We start from the raw sequence: 11,853 nt of genomic DNA, 5'->3' as shown, positions 1-11,853 counted from the left end.
CCCCCCTGGTCTCTGTCTGCCGGCCTCCTCCCGGATATCCGTCCTCCGGAACCCCCTCCCCATGTTGTTTCTACGGTGCGAGGACGCACCTTCCGGGAGGGGGCGTTATGTCAGGGTTATGGACCTGTCTGTGTGTGTTTTTGCTCCTTGTGACTCAGTTTCTGTCTCCCGTTGATTGTGTTAATTTGATTCCAGGTGTGTCTAGTTCTTCCCCCAATTATCCTGTGTTTAAAAGCCCTAGTCCTTTTCAGTCAGTGTTTGTCGGTTCTGAATGTCCTTCCATGTGTTCCTGTGTCTCCTACGTTCCCCTTGTGATTGGATTATTAAAAAGATTGTGATATTGAAGAACTCCTCGTTTCCTCGTTACTTGCTCCCCGAGTGTGTTGTGACACAACTATTATCTAAAAATACTATGTAAAACATTTTATTTGAAACAAACTGTTTAAAGTAGTATGCTAAATTACTGTCACAAGACCCGTAATGTGCCGCATATGACGCTGGCAACGTTTGAGCAGAGATGTTAAAAATCCCTTAAATAATTTGTCGGACTACAAATGGAAGGTTAAGTTGAGCAGGTTGCATTGTGGGATACAGTACCCAGTGAAGTAGGTCAGCCGGGTATCCTGTGCCTACAGAAATGTGCATGCTGCTCAGACACATATCCAGCACCTCTAGGATTCACACTCACCTAATATGAAACTATTATAAAAATACCTCACATCCACACTTCCCCCACTAATTTGCACTACAGTTGTATTTGTAATGCACTCGGTGACTTCATTCATCTTTAGGGACTCGCCTGTGGTGGCCTGATCCAGCAGTTTGATGAATACGTAATTTGTCTTGTTTTCTACGGGTTGTCCTTGACTCGTGAGGCTGACGCTTATGATGTGAGTTAGCACACATTCAGTTACCTGTCCTATTAATGTCATTTAGACAATAGAGCTATGTTCACAGTCACACCACAGCTCAGTGTGGCCCAAATTATTGTTTTCCCCAGTTTTTTTTTTTTTTTCTTGGCGAGTATGAACAAAAAAACACCTGTATCCCTGAATCTCACATTTTTTTAATGTGAAGATAAAACAAAACTGTATTTGATGTTTTATAATGTTACTTAAGTTTAAACTGTTAGGGTGGAATTCATTGCAATCAAACAGATTCATCATAATTGTGCTCTTGATTTGGCGTAAACGTTACACTACTGTTTAGTAGTTTGGGGTCAGTTTGACATTTTAAATATATAGCACAACTGTTTTCAATTTCTAAAGGATTGATCTGAAGGATCATGTGAAACTGAAGACTTGAGTAATGGCTGCTGAAAATTCAGCTTTGCCATCACAGGAGTAAATTTGAAAATCTAGAAAGCAATTAATTAAATTATAATGATATATTTGATGAGCATAGAGGCTTCTTTCAAAAACATTAAGCCTATGATTCATTAGTTGTTGTTGTTTTTTATCTAAAATGTAAAATAAAAAAATCTTAATCAGTGTTATTTTTTTATTATTTATATACTATTATAGTATTTATTAATATTTTGAATTAGCTTTTATTTATTTATTTTTTATTTCAATTAATGAAAACCATTTTAATAGTTTTAGTTACCAGTAACAACACTGATCTTAATGGTTTACACAAAAATAATGATTCCATATCTAATAATATGAATTAATGGTTCCATATTTAATAATATATATTCAATAATATGTGACCCTGGACCACAAAACCAGTCTTAAGTCGCTGGGGTATATTTGTAGCAATAGCCAACAATACATTGTATGGGTCAAAATGATTGATTTTTCTTTTATGCCAAAAATCATTAGAATATTAAGTAAAGATCATGTTCCATTAAGATATTTTGTAAATTTTCTACCATAAATATATCAAAACTTAATTTTTGATTAGTAATATGCATTGCTAAGAACTTCATTTGGACAAAGTTTTCTCAATATTTCGATTTTTTTGCACCCACAGATTCCAGATTTTCAAATAGTTGTATGTCTGCGAAATATTGTCCTATCTTAACAAACCATACATCAATGAAAAGCTTGTTTATTCAGCCTTCAGATGTATAAATCTCAATTTAAAAAAAACTGTTCATTCAGAGTGTAAAAAAAAGTTGTACAGACCCCAAATCTTTGAAAGGTAGTTTAGGTGATATTTAAAAGAAAGATGCAAAAATATAGGCTATATTTATTGTTGCTAATCACTGCTAATGCTTTATTTTGTGATGGAAACGATGCCGTCGGTCATGAATACACGCTACTGTTTTGCACAGCATGTAAATTAATGTAGCAGATGCAGCAGTATCCTTTAAGTCATTATCGGCCTGTGGGAGTTTCAGACGTTAAAAGCTTTTTTTAACATCTGTAACGAACATTTTCAAAGAGCTCTATTTCTGTGTATCCCTCCATCTACAACACACCAGTGGAGCCTTTTATATGTAGAGTGCGAGATTGAGTGCGAGATCTGTTTTCCTGTTGTGTGTTGTTTGTAATATGATGTGCCGTATGTTGTCGCTTGTCGTCTTCCTCACAGGCCTGACTCCTGAAAACAACATGGCAGTTTGTCTTTTTCCCTACTCATCCCTCTTAGTTTCTTTGACGTGCTCTCTTTCTCTAAAGCACACACACACACAGTCACACTCACTGACTCTTATATTGGGTCTGAGGGCACGTAGCTTTTAAGTACGGGTCTATTTTTATCTCTTTTTCCCCTCTTATGTCTTTTCCCCATTTCTTTTAATATTACGGAGTAAGCCTGTCTTTCACAGTCTGAAGAGTGGTTTCTTAGACATGTGAAATATGCCATTTTTTTCTCGCTACATTTTCATGCTTTTAGTGCATCACCAGTTCAGTTAGAATAGTAAAATAGACGGTCTTACATAAGCTCTTTAGTTCTCATTTACACTGTGACTCCAGAGCCACACACGCCCCATTTTAATGAGCGGTAGCATGCGTTTTTTGTGGATGTCCGTAATGGTAAATGGGCCTCCTGTTTTGAAGTATGTATGTGGATGTGGGCATGTATCTAGTATGATAAAACAGCGCTGCTTTTTTTTCCCACATATGCACAACCGGAAGGAGCGGAAGCGGTCGACCGTGGCATAATAAAAGCTCCGCTGCTTTCGAGCCGTGTGTTACGCTCATTCAGCGGCCTGGTTTTGCTTCGACGGCTTTCAGCCTCACCCTGCTTCATGCTACTACGTTAATAAATCATAAGCTCATCCATGAACATGATTTCTGCCCGAGTCCCGTCGGATTGCATCGGCTGTGGGGATGAAGACGATAACTCCCATGATTCCACACTCAGTCACGGCGTCATCAAACTACGCCTTTGTCTCTTTGTTTATTTTGAATACGCGCCCTCTAGCTGCGAAAATTACATATTGTGCCTTTAAGCTTTTTCTACCCAGAGAACAACAGTCCAAATGTCTAAACTGGTTAATCGGCTAGACTCGTCATAAAGATGGGCTTGACAAGATGATAATAAAGCTCCTCTCACCAGCAGCAATAACAGTTAATGCATCAAACCCACCCCAGCACCCCTGAGGATCACAGTTCTGAGCGTTGCAGAGGAAAATATGTTCTGCCAAAGCTGCTGTAATTGAAGACACATATGTTTTTGAGCAATTATAAATAGATTTATAGCGATGGAATGATTTGAAGCAGTTTGATTTGTTACTTCATTTGTTCAGTCACCGTTCCTGTAGGCTATATCCTGTAGCATTGATTCACTCACAAAAGATTTGTTTAAAAAAAACACAAACATACTGCTTAATGTATAATGTGCATTATTAAACATGCTCAATTTTACAAATAAATTTACTTCAGTCTTATGAGAGAAAAAATACTGACATTCAAATAATATGTTAAATGAAGCTTTTATAGTACTGCAACTGAAGTCACATGTTTTTGACTAATAGATTTATGAGTAGCAATAGAATTATTTGATTCTTTTGAACGGTTCTGATTTGTTCGTTCATTAGTTCAGTCACCATTCCTGTAGACATCATCACTGGTGAGTGAGTCAGAGTCATGTAGACCAAAGGATTCAGTCACTGAATGAATCAGTTAAAAAGGTTCGAAAATACTAATGTTGTGCTTAATGTCTAATGTACAGTATACAATGTATAATGTCTACTATTTTTCATTATGCATTGATTACCATGGTAAATTTTACGAGAAAAAAGTGTTTTAAATATTGACTTTAAAATAATATGTTCTGCTGAAGCTTTCATTGTATTGTTTGCTATACCAAACATAGTCTATATTATTCATGACAAGTTCAAATCTATTGGAATCATTCCAAATGGTAACATTAAATTCTAAATGAACATGACTAGTTCAATTAATGCTTTAGTCCTCTGTCTTGCCTTATTCTTTCAGTTTACCAAGGCACTTTGCTCTTCTTGGCCTCAGAGTGCTTGATCTTGGTCAACATGTATTGATCATGGTCTTTTATACCTTTGGTTCACATTGTCTGTTATCTTATCTCCAGTCTAACTCTCTCGCTCTCCGTAGGTTTTCTGAGCACTGGAAATCAGTCTGCAAAGGGGAATTATGGGCTACTGGACCAGATTCAGGCTCTGCGATGGCTCAACGAGAACATCGGACACTTCGGAGGAGACCCAGAGAGAATCACCATATTTGGCTCTGGGGCTGGAGCCTCTTGCGTCAACCTTCTCATCCTGTCCCATCATTCTGAAGGTTTGAAACTCTGTTGCCTTGATCATCAATACAAAATCCCATCATTTAAAGGAAGGTCACCAAAAAATGAACATTTATTCATTTGGACTTTTTCTCTCTCTCTCTCTCTCTCTCTCTCTATTTATTAAAAAATCCATTTAAAACTACAAGTGTAGTTCATACACATATGTAGCGTCTGGACCAATCAGACACACCATTTTTCATTTGATTTAACAAATCAATTATTCATTAGATTAACAAACACAGACCCCTCCCTTAACCAGGAAATTAACGTTCTTAGAATTGACAGACAGTTGACCCTGAGAGGTCAAGTAAATATCTACAGCGGATCTAAATATTTATAATTAATTATAACTAGTTATGATTAATTATTCATATTTCCCCATGAGCTGATTCGCTACACATATTACCATTCAAACGTTGGGGTCAGTGAGATTTTTTTTCTTTTGAAAAAAAAATTACATTCAGCAAGGACGCATTAAATTGATCAAACGTGACATTTATAATGTTACAAAAGATCTCAAATAAATTCCTTTCTATTCATCAATATAACTTTCTATTCATCAAAAATCTTGAAAAAATGTATCACTGTATCAAAAAGTACCAAAAGTATTAAGTAGCACAACTGTTTTCAACATTAATCATGTTCAAGAAATGTTTCATGAGCAGCAAATCAGCATATTAGAATGATTTCTGAAGGATCATGTGACCGTGAAGACAGAAATAATGATGCTGAAATTTTAGTTTTGCATCTCAGAAATATTCAAATATATTCAAATAGAGAACAGTTATTTGAAATTGTAGTCATATTTTAAAATATTACTTAATAATATTACTCTTTTAATACAGAAATGAAAAACATTCTAATCAGAGGAGGTTTGGGGTCAGTCTTTCGGATAGTACAATGATTTTAATTTTATTTCAAGATGGACATAAAGTCAAAAATATTAACTGTCCTGATATCATAATGAAGATGCTAGCCTCATTTAAAAGCAAGCTTTTATTGAAAAGAAGTAGTTTGACATAATGACTTAAAAAAGAATTAAAATGTTTACGCTCACAAAGTAAAAAATGTATTACTTTTGACACCTTGTGATATTTTATACTCATGAAATGTAAACTTTCCTTGAAAATGGTTTAAATAGTTTATAAAGCCAACATCAGTAGAAAGATAAAAATTTCTTAGAACATGATGTGTTTTAGAATAGGATTTTCTTTCTCTTTATCATGGACACTCTCATTTGTCATTGACCCATTTACCCTCATGCCATTCCAAACCTGGAAGACTTTTATTTTTGGATATTTGGAATTGTTTGAAAGTCTATAACCCTATTTATGCTATATATTTTTTACAATATACTATTCTATGTTCTGAATTTTTTTAATATTGATATATTGTGCGGCTGTGTGAAAGTGAGAGGCAATGCCTTGCGGTGTGTGTGAGTTTGTGTGTGTGCGAGACTGATTTACACCGCTATCTCGAGATCACACGTGCGTCTGCATTTGATGCCAGTTTATAATGAGTCCTGTGTGATAAAAATGGAGAAATGTGAGACAAATTTATAATGAGCAGCATGTACAACTATGTGTGTGTGATGCAGAAGTGTTGGACTGCAGCTGAGCTGATTCTTAATTGATTTCATAGGGAACTGGAGCTGGGGGGTCTTGTAATAGAGTATAGTGTGTGTGTGTGTGTGTGTGTGTGCGTGTGTGACTGGAAGGGGGGGGTGCTGAAACATTTTAATAATTAATAACAGAATCTGCAGATGAAAACCATGGGGCACTTTACATAACGGTGCAGCAGGGTTCTGAAAGCCAAGATGGTTTCCTCATGCTTATCCAGAGCCTTTTTGAACACTGCTGAGCTCACTTTGTTACTTTCACTCAAGTAATGAATCAGAGTTTCTACCTGCCCTATTTGCAACACATACTAAAAGGAGCCCCTGACTGTTGGTTCATGCTGTTATTGGTTATGCCTTGTTGAAGCCAGCATGACCTTTCTACTGTGCAGACTTCCACCATTTTAGCTTAGCAACATGTTTCTCTGACCATTAAAACTAGTTTCAGAACTTTACTTGTAGATGGGTAGCACAGTTTCATATACAGTAAGGTCCAAAAGTCTGTGACGACATTGACAGTCTTGGTCCGAATTTACATGACACACTGTTTAATTGAATATTTTTAAAGGTTAAATACACATTGCACCTCACCTCTCTATTGTAGCCAGTACACAAGGCCAACCGTTGTCTGGCATTCTGGGATTCTGGCATTCCTGTAGCTCAAACAGTAGAGAATGGCACTAGCAATGCCAAGTTCATGGGTTTGATTTGCAGGGAATGCATGAACTGATAAAATGTTTGCCTTCAATGCAATGCAAGTTACTCTGGATAAAAGTGTCTGCCAAATGCAAAAATGTATTCTTGCAATTCTCTTCTGATCTGAAGTTAAAATTCTGTTATATTCTTTCTGAAATTAAGATTCTATTCTTTCCTGATCTTTTTTTTTAAGTTAAGATTCTGTTCTGAAGAAATGTGTTAAGAATGTGTTCTATTAAGATTCCATTTTGTTCTGTTCTTTTTTTCTGAAGTTAAGAATCTGTTCTGTTATTTTCTGAACTTAAGCTTCTGTTCTGTTCTGAAAATAAGATTCAATTCTGATCTCTTTCTAAAATTGAGATGATATTCTTTTCTGTTCTGAAGTTAAGGTTCTGTTCTGTTCTGAAGTTAAACATCTCTTCTGTTCTGAAGTAAAAAATGTGTTCTCTATTCTGAAGTGAATATTATGAAATTAAGAAACCAGCCTGGAAAGCATTTATTGTTATAGAAATGAGTTCCAATGGCCTTCCTTTTGTGATGATAAAAGATACTCAGTGGCTTTATCTTGCTCATGGTCATGGGTCACGGGTCACACTCTGTCCACATTGACTCACTCACATTATAGCCTGCTCTTTGACTTTTCTTAGTCATTGTCTTGTAACTGGCCCTGGTTTCAGGTTTGTTCCAGAGGGCCATTGCTCAGAGTGGCTCCGCCATATCCAGCTGGTCAGTCAACTACCGGCCCCTGATGTACACCAAGATCCTGGCCAAGAAGGTGGGCTGCAGCTACAGCGACACTGCAGATCTGGTGGACTGTCTGCGAAGGAAGAGCTTCAGGGAGCTGGTGGATCAGGATATCCAACCTGCCCGCTACCACATCGCATTCGGACCGGTGGTGGATGGAGATGTGGTACCCGATGACCCTGAGATCCTCATGCAGCAGGTGTGATTTTAGTCAAAGCAGGGTCTCAGAGTTTAGAGTCTAATCTTGACAGTTAATTAGCGAAAGTGAGTACAATGGGTGACATATGTGTAATGTCCTCAGGGGGAGTTCCTGAACTACGACATCTTGTTGGGGGTGAACCAGGGTGAAGGGCTGAAATTTGTAGATGACAGTGAGGGTGAGGATGGTATTTCAGCCGCTTCCTTCGACTACACCATATCAAATTTTGTGGACAACCTCTATGGATACCCAGATGGTGAGTTTCAATGATACACCCGTAGTCACTTGCACATAGGCTGATGTTTGCCCTGCCATTGCTGCCACTGAATCTACAGCACAATGTCAAAAGAAATTATATTATTTACTGACTTGAATACATGCAGAGTTAAATGGGGTGATTTAAAATACAACACTGGTCATATTTAAATATTCAACACAATGTAAATGCCTAGTTCTTTCATGAAACTCTAGATAGCGCAGGCTGATGGATTCTTAAAGGTGCAGTAGGAGATCTTGGAAAATGCTAACTTTAGCCTGATAGCACTGAATGTGAACGTCCCACCCTCCCTGCAAATCGCCATTCAAAGCCACGCCCCCTGAATGCATATACGTACGCAGATGTGTCATTCACTGGTGAGAAAACTTTATAGCACAGTTAGTAAAAGTACAACAATACCAGGAAGGAAGATCGGGTTGTTGATGTTTGCCTGCCATTCTCGCTCTGTCTGCAATAGCGTACGTGACCGCGCTGATGATGTATCCTGTCTGCGCGAACAGGGTACGCAGAGGTATGCAAATACATATGTTGACAGGCAGGAAGGAAAGTTCCGAGCGTTTTGATTAGACGAACATTTCTTGGTCCTACGCCTTCCACAGATATCTAAATACAGATAAATACATTTACACCACTTAACTTAATGATTGCTATCGGGGTGTGAAGAGACATTGACTTGAGCATTTTGCAGTGCGCTTTCAGAGTTCTTCTGAAACCCTCCACCTTCCCCAGCTCCACCTGTATAGATCTGCTACGGGTTATTTTATATGCTATTTGTGCAACAGCAGTATGTTTTAAATACTCACAGCACCGTATCACCGTATGCATTGGCAGTAGCAAGTTCCTGTACTTGCTTGCAACAGCAGCAATAATCTACAACTACAACAATAACCAACAGCAGCAGCAACGTAGCAGATCTATTCCGCCAAGACCAAATATATTAATATTGTCATATTCATTACCATGCTCAAATCTTCAGAGAGTTGTCATGATAGAAATTATTTTGTAGGGTTTCTAATCAAGCACTGAATGGAGTACCTATTAAAAGAACATTTTTGCTTTAGAGGTCTAAAGTAGATCTGTGAAATCTGTGCATACGTGTGCATTGAGAAAACGTATTATCAGGTGTACATCAGATGTACTTCAGGTGTGCCATTCAGGACAGTCCCACAGATTTCTGTAGACAACACTGACATACACATCTACACGTTCTTTTAGCGGTTGTTCAAGGTAATCAGTCTAATTTTACCCCTCACCTTGGGTGCTTCTGTCTCACTGTCTCCTATATTGGGTCAAGGTGCCCTGCTTTGTGTGACAACCAACTCTGTCTTTCAACATTCAACATCCATCTTTTTCTCTCTTGGTCTCTCTCTGTCCCTTCTTAGGTAAAGACATACTGCGGGAGACTATAAAGTTCATGTACACAGATTGGGCTGACCGCGACAACGGGGACATGCGGCGTAAAACTCTACTTGCACTTTTTACCGACCACCAGTGGGTGGCGCCAGCAGTGGCTACAGCTAAGCTGCATGCTGAGTTCCAGTCCCCTGTTTATTTTTATACCTTCCACCACCACTGCCAGACGGAGGCACGACCTGAGTGGGCAGACGCAGCACATGGCGACGAGATCCCGTATGTGTTCGGTGTACCCATGGTGGGAGCCACAGATCTATTTCCCTGCAACTTTTCCAAGAATGATGTCATGCTCAGCGCTGTGGTGATGACATACTGGACCAACTTCGCCAAGACAGGGTGAGAGTTTGATCTGTCCAAATTTGTTCATCCAGTGAGACCAGAATACAAATGCAGTTCTGTCTTTTTATTTTCTTCTCACTTTGTTTCAATATTTTTTTTCCAGTGATCCGAACATTCCAGTACCGCAGGATACCAAGTTCATCCATACTAAGCCCAATCGCTTCGAGGAAGTTATCTGGACCAAATTCAGCTCTAAAGACAAGCAGTACCTCCACATCGGGTTGAAGCCTCGCATCCGGGATAATTACCGTGCCAACAAAGTTGCCTTCTGGCTTGAGCTGGTTCCTCACCTCCACACCCTTCATGTGGAGATCATCAGCTCCATAACCACGCGACTGCCCCCTGGCAGCCCGCACCGGCCCGGCTGGAAGGGAACAGCCCAGAGCCCTGGCACACGCTCTACTCGCCACCCCACGGTCTCAACCTACCCACCCGACCCGGACCTCGAAGGTTCTGAACACCCTCCTGAACGCTTCCCATTCCCGAGTGACACAAGGGACTATTCGACGGAGCTGAGCGTGACAGTAGCAGTGGGCGCGTCGCTGCTCTTCCTCAACGTGCTAGCGTTTGCCGCGTTGTACTATAAACGCGACAAACGGCACGAGCTGCTGCAACGCCGCCATCGACGCCTCTCGCCTCAACGTGGGGCAGGGCCGGGCCTCGGCATTGTGGGGGCTCCGCCCCATAACGACCTGGCATTGAGCCAGGAGGAGGAGCTAATGTCCTTGCAGATGAAGCAGCAGAGGGTGGAGCTCGACCACGGCACGCCTCTACCACCGCGTGGTCTACATGGCGACTTGGAACCTCTAAGACCACCCGTGTGCCCGCCGGACTACACTCTGGCACTACGGCGGGCACCTGAGGACGTGCCACTTATGACGGCTAACGCGCTTTCCATGATCCCCAGCACCATCACTGGCATGCAGCCCCTCCATGCCTTCAACACTTACCCCCCTGCACCTGCACCTGCACCGAGTGCTGGGCATAGCAACAACGCCCTGCCCCACCAGCACTCCACCACACGAGTATAGTAACCCCTCTGAGGGGACCAGGCCCCCCAAACGCATAGGAACACAGACCTCCGGTACTAAGAGTGGTGCTCTACACGGATACTGTCCAACACACCGCTCCTGTCCTTTTTAAGTCCACTCCCAGCACACTGTCTTTCTCTCTCATTCTTTCTTGTTTTACTCTTCCTGCTCCTCTCGTTCTTGGAGAAGATTTTGGGTGGAGAAATGTTGGCCATTTTCCCTACTCAATACAGCAGCTATCCCCTACCATTTTATTTTTTTCTCCTGTTTTTTCCCCCTCAAGTTTCATTGCCACCTTTCCCTTATTTTTCTTTTCTTCTCCCCGAGTCTTTTGCTCTGCTGTAGCCGTTTCTAGTCCCCAAAAAAGAACAGTTTTTCCTACTTCGGACTGTTTTATAAATCAAGAAAACATACGTGTAAAAAATGTATTATTGATAACCTTATAAGGCTATGAATGAAAAAAAGATTCTACTATCTAATTTTTACCAGCATTCTTGTGCCAAGTACTGTGATCATCGTCCAATCAGACGCAGTCTAGTGGACGGACGTGGAGAGAATCACCTGAACTGGATTTATTCAAGGAATTTGCAGAATTGAGAAAAAAAGTGCCAAATTTGTTTTTCTTTTCTTTGGTCTCTCTCATTTTTTATGTTTATTTTTTGCTTTTTGTTTTGCACTGTCACTGTTATTTGCCTATGTAGAGAAATGAACAACACTACAAATATCTATATAAAAAGATATAGATTAATTAAATTTATATCTTGATTGCGCTTTGGGAAATTTGCATGATTTATTTTTTAAGAGTAAAATGGACATTCGAGATTCA

General features: G+C 39.8%; 1 protein-coding gene across 1 annotated transcript in view; it reads left to right on the top strand.

The window, feature by feature from the left end:
* The window catches only part of LOC107720555 (neuroligin-2-like), a 56,691-nt gene extending 45,039 nt beyond the window's left edge, over positions 1-11,652 (top strand). Inside the window, exons 5-9 of the mRNA XM_016528282.1 lie at positions 4,524-4,709; positions 7,702-7,967; positions 8,070-8,223; positions 9,627-9,993; positions 10,100-11,652. Of these exons, the coding sequence (XP_016383768.1) occupies positions 4,524-4,709; positions 7,702-7,967; positions 8,070-8,223; positions 9,627-9,993; positions 10,100-11,027 (1,901 nt within the window). The 3' untranslated portion in view covers positions 11,028-11,652. The remainder of the gene's footprint in view (positions 1-4,523; positions 4,710-7,701; positions 7,968-8,069; positions 8,224-9,626; positions 9,994-10,099) is intronic.
* The last annotated feature ends 201 nt before the right edge of the window (positions 11,653-11,853 follow it).

The sequence above is a fragment of the Sinocyclocheilus rhinocerous genome, unplaced genomic scaffold, assembly GCF_001515625.1.
Source record: "Sinocyclocheilus rhinocerous isolate Xijiao unplaced genomic scaffold, SAMN03320098_v1.1 scaffold603, whole genome shotgun sequence".
Taxonomy (NCBI): Eukaryota; Metazoa; Chordata; class Actinopteri; order Cypriniformes; family Cyprinidae; genus Sinocyclocheilus; species Sinocyclocheilus rhinocerous.
Note: the sequence above shows the minus strand (reverse complement) of the source record. Positions and strands in the feature narration are given on the sequence as shown.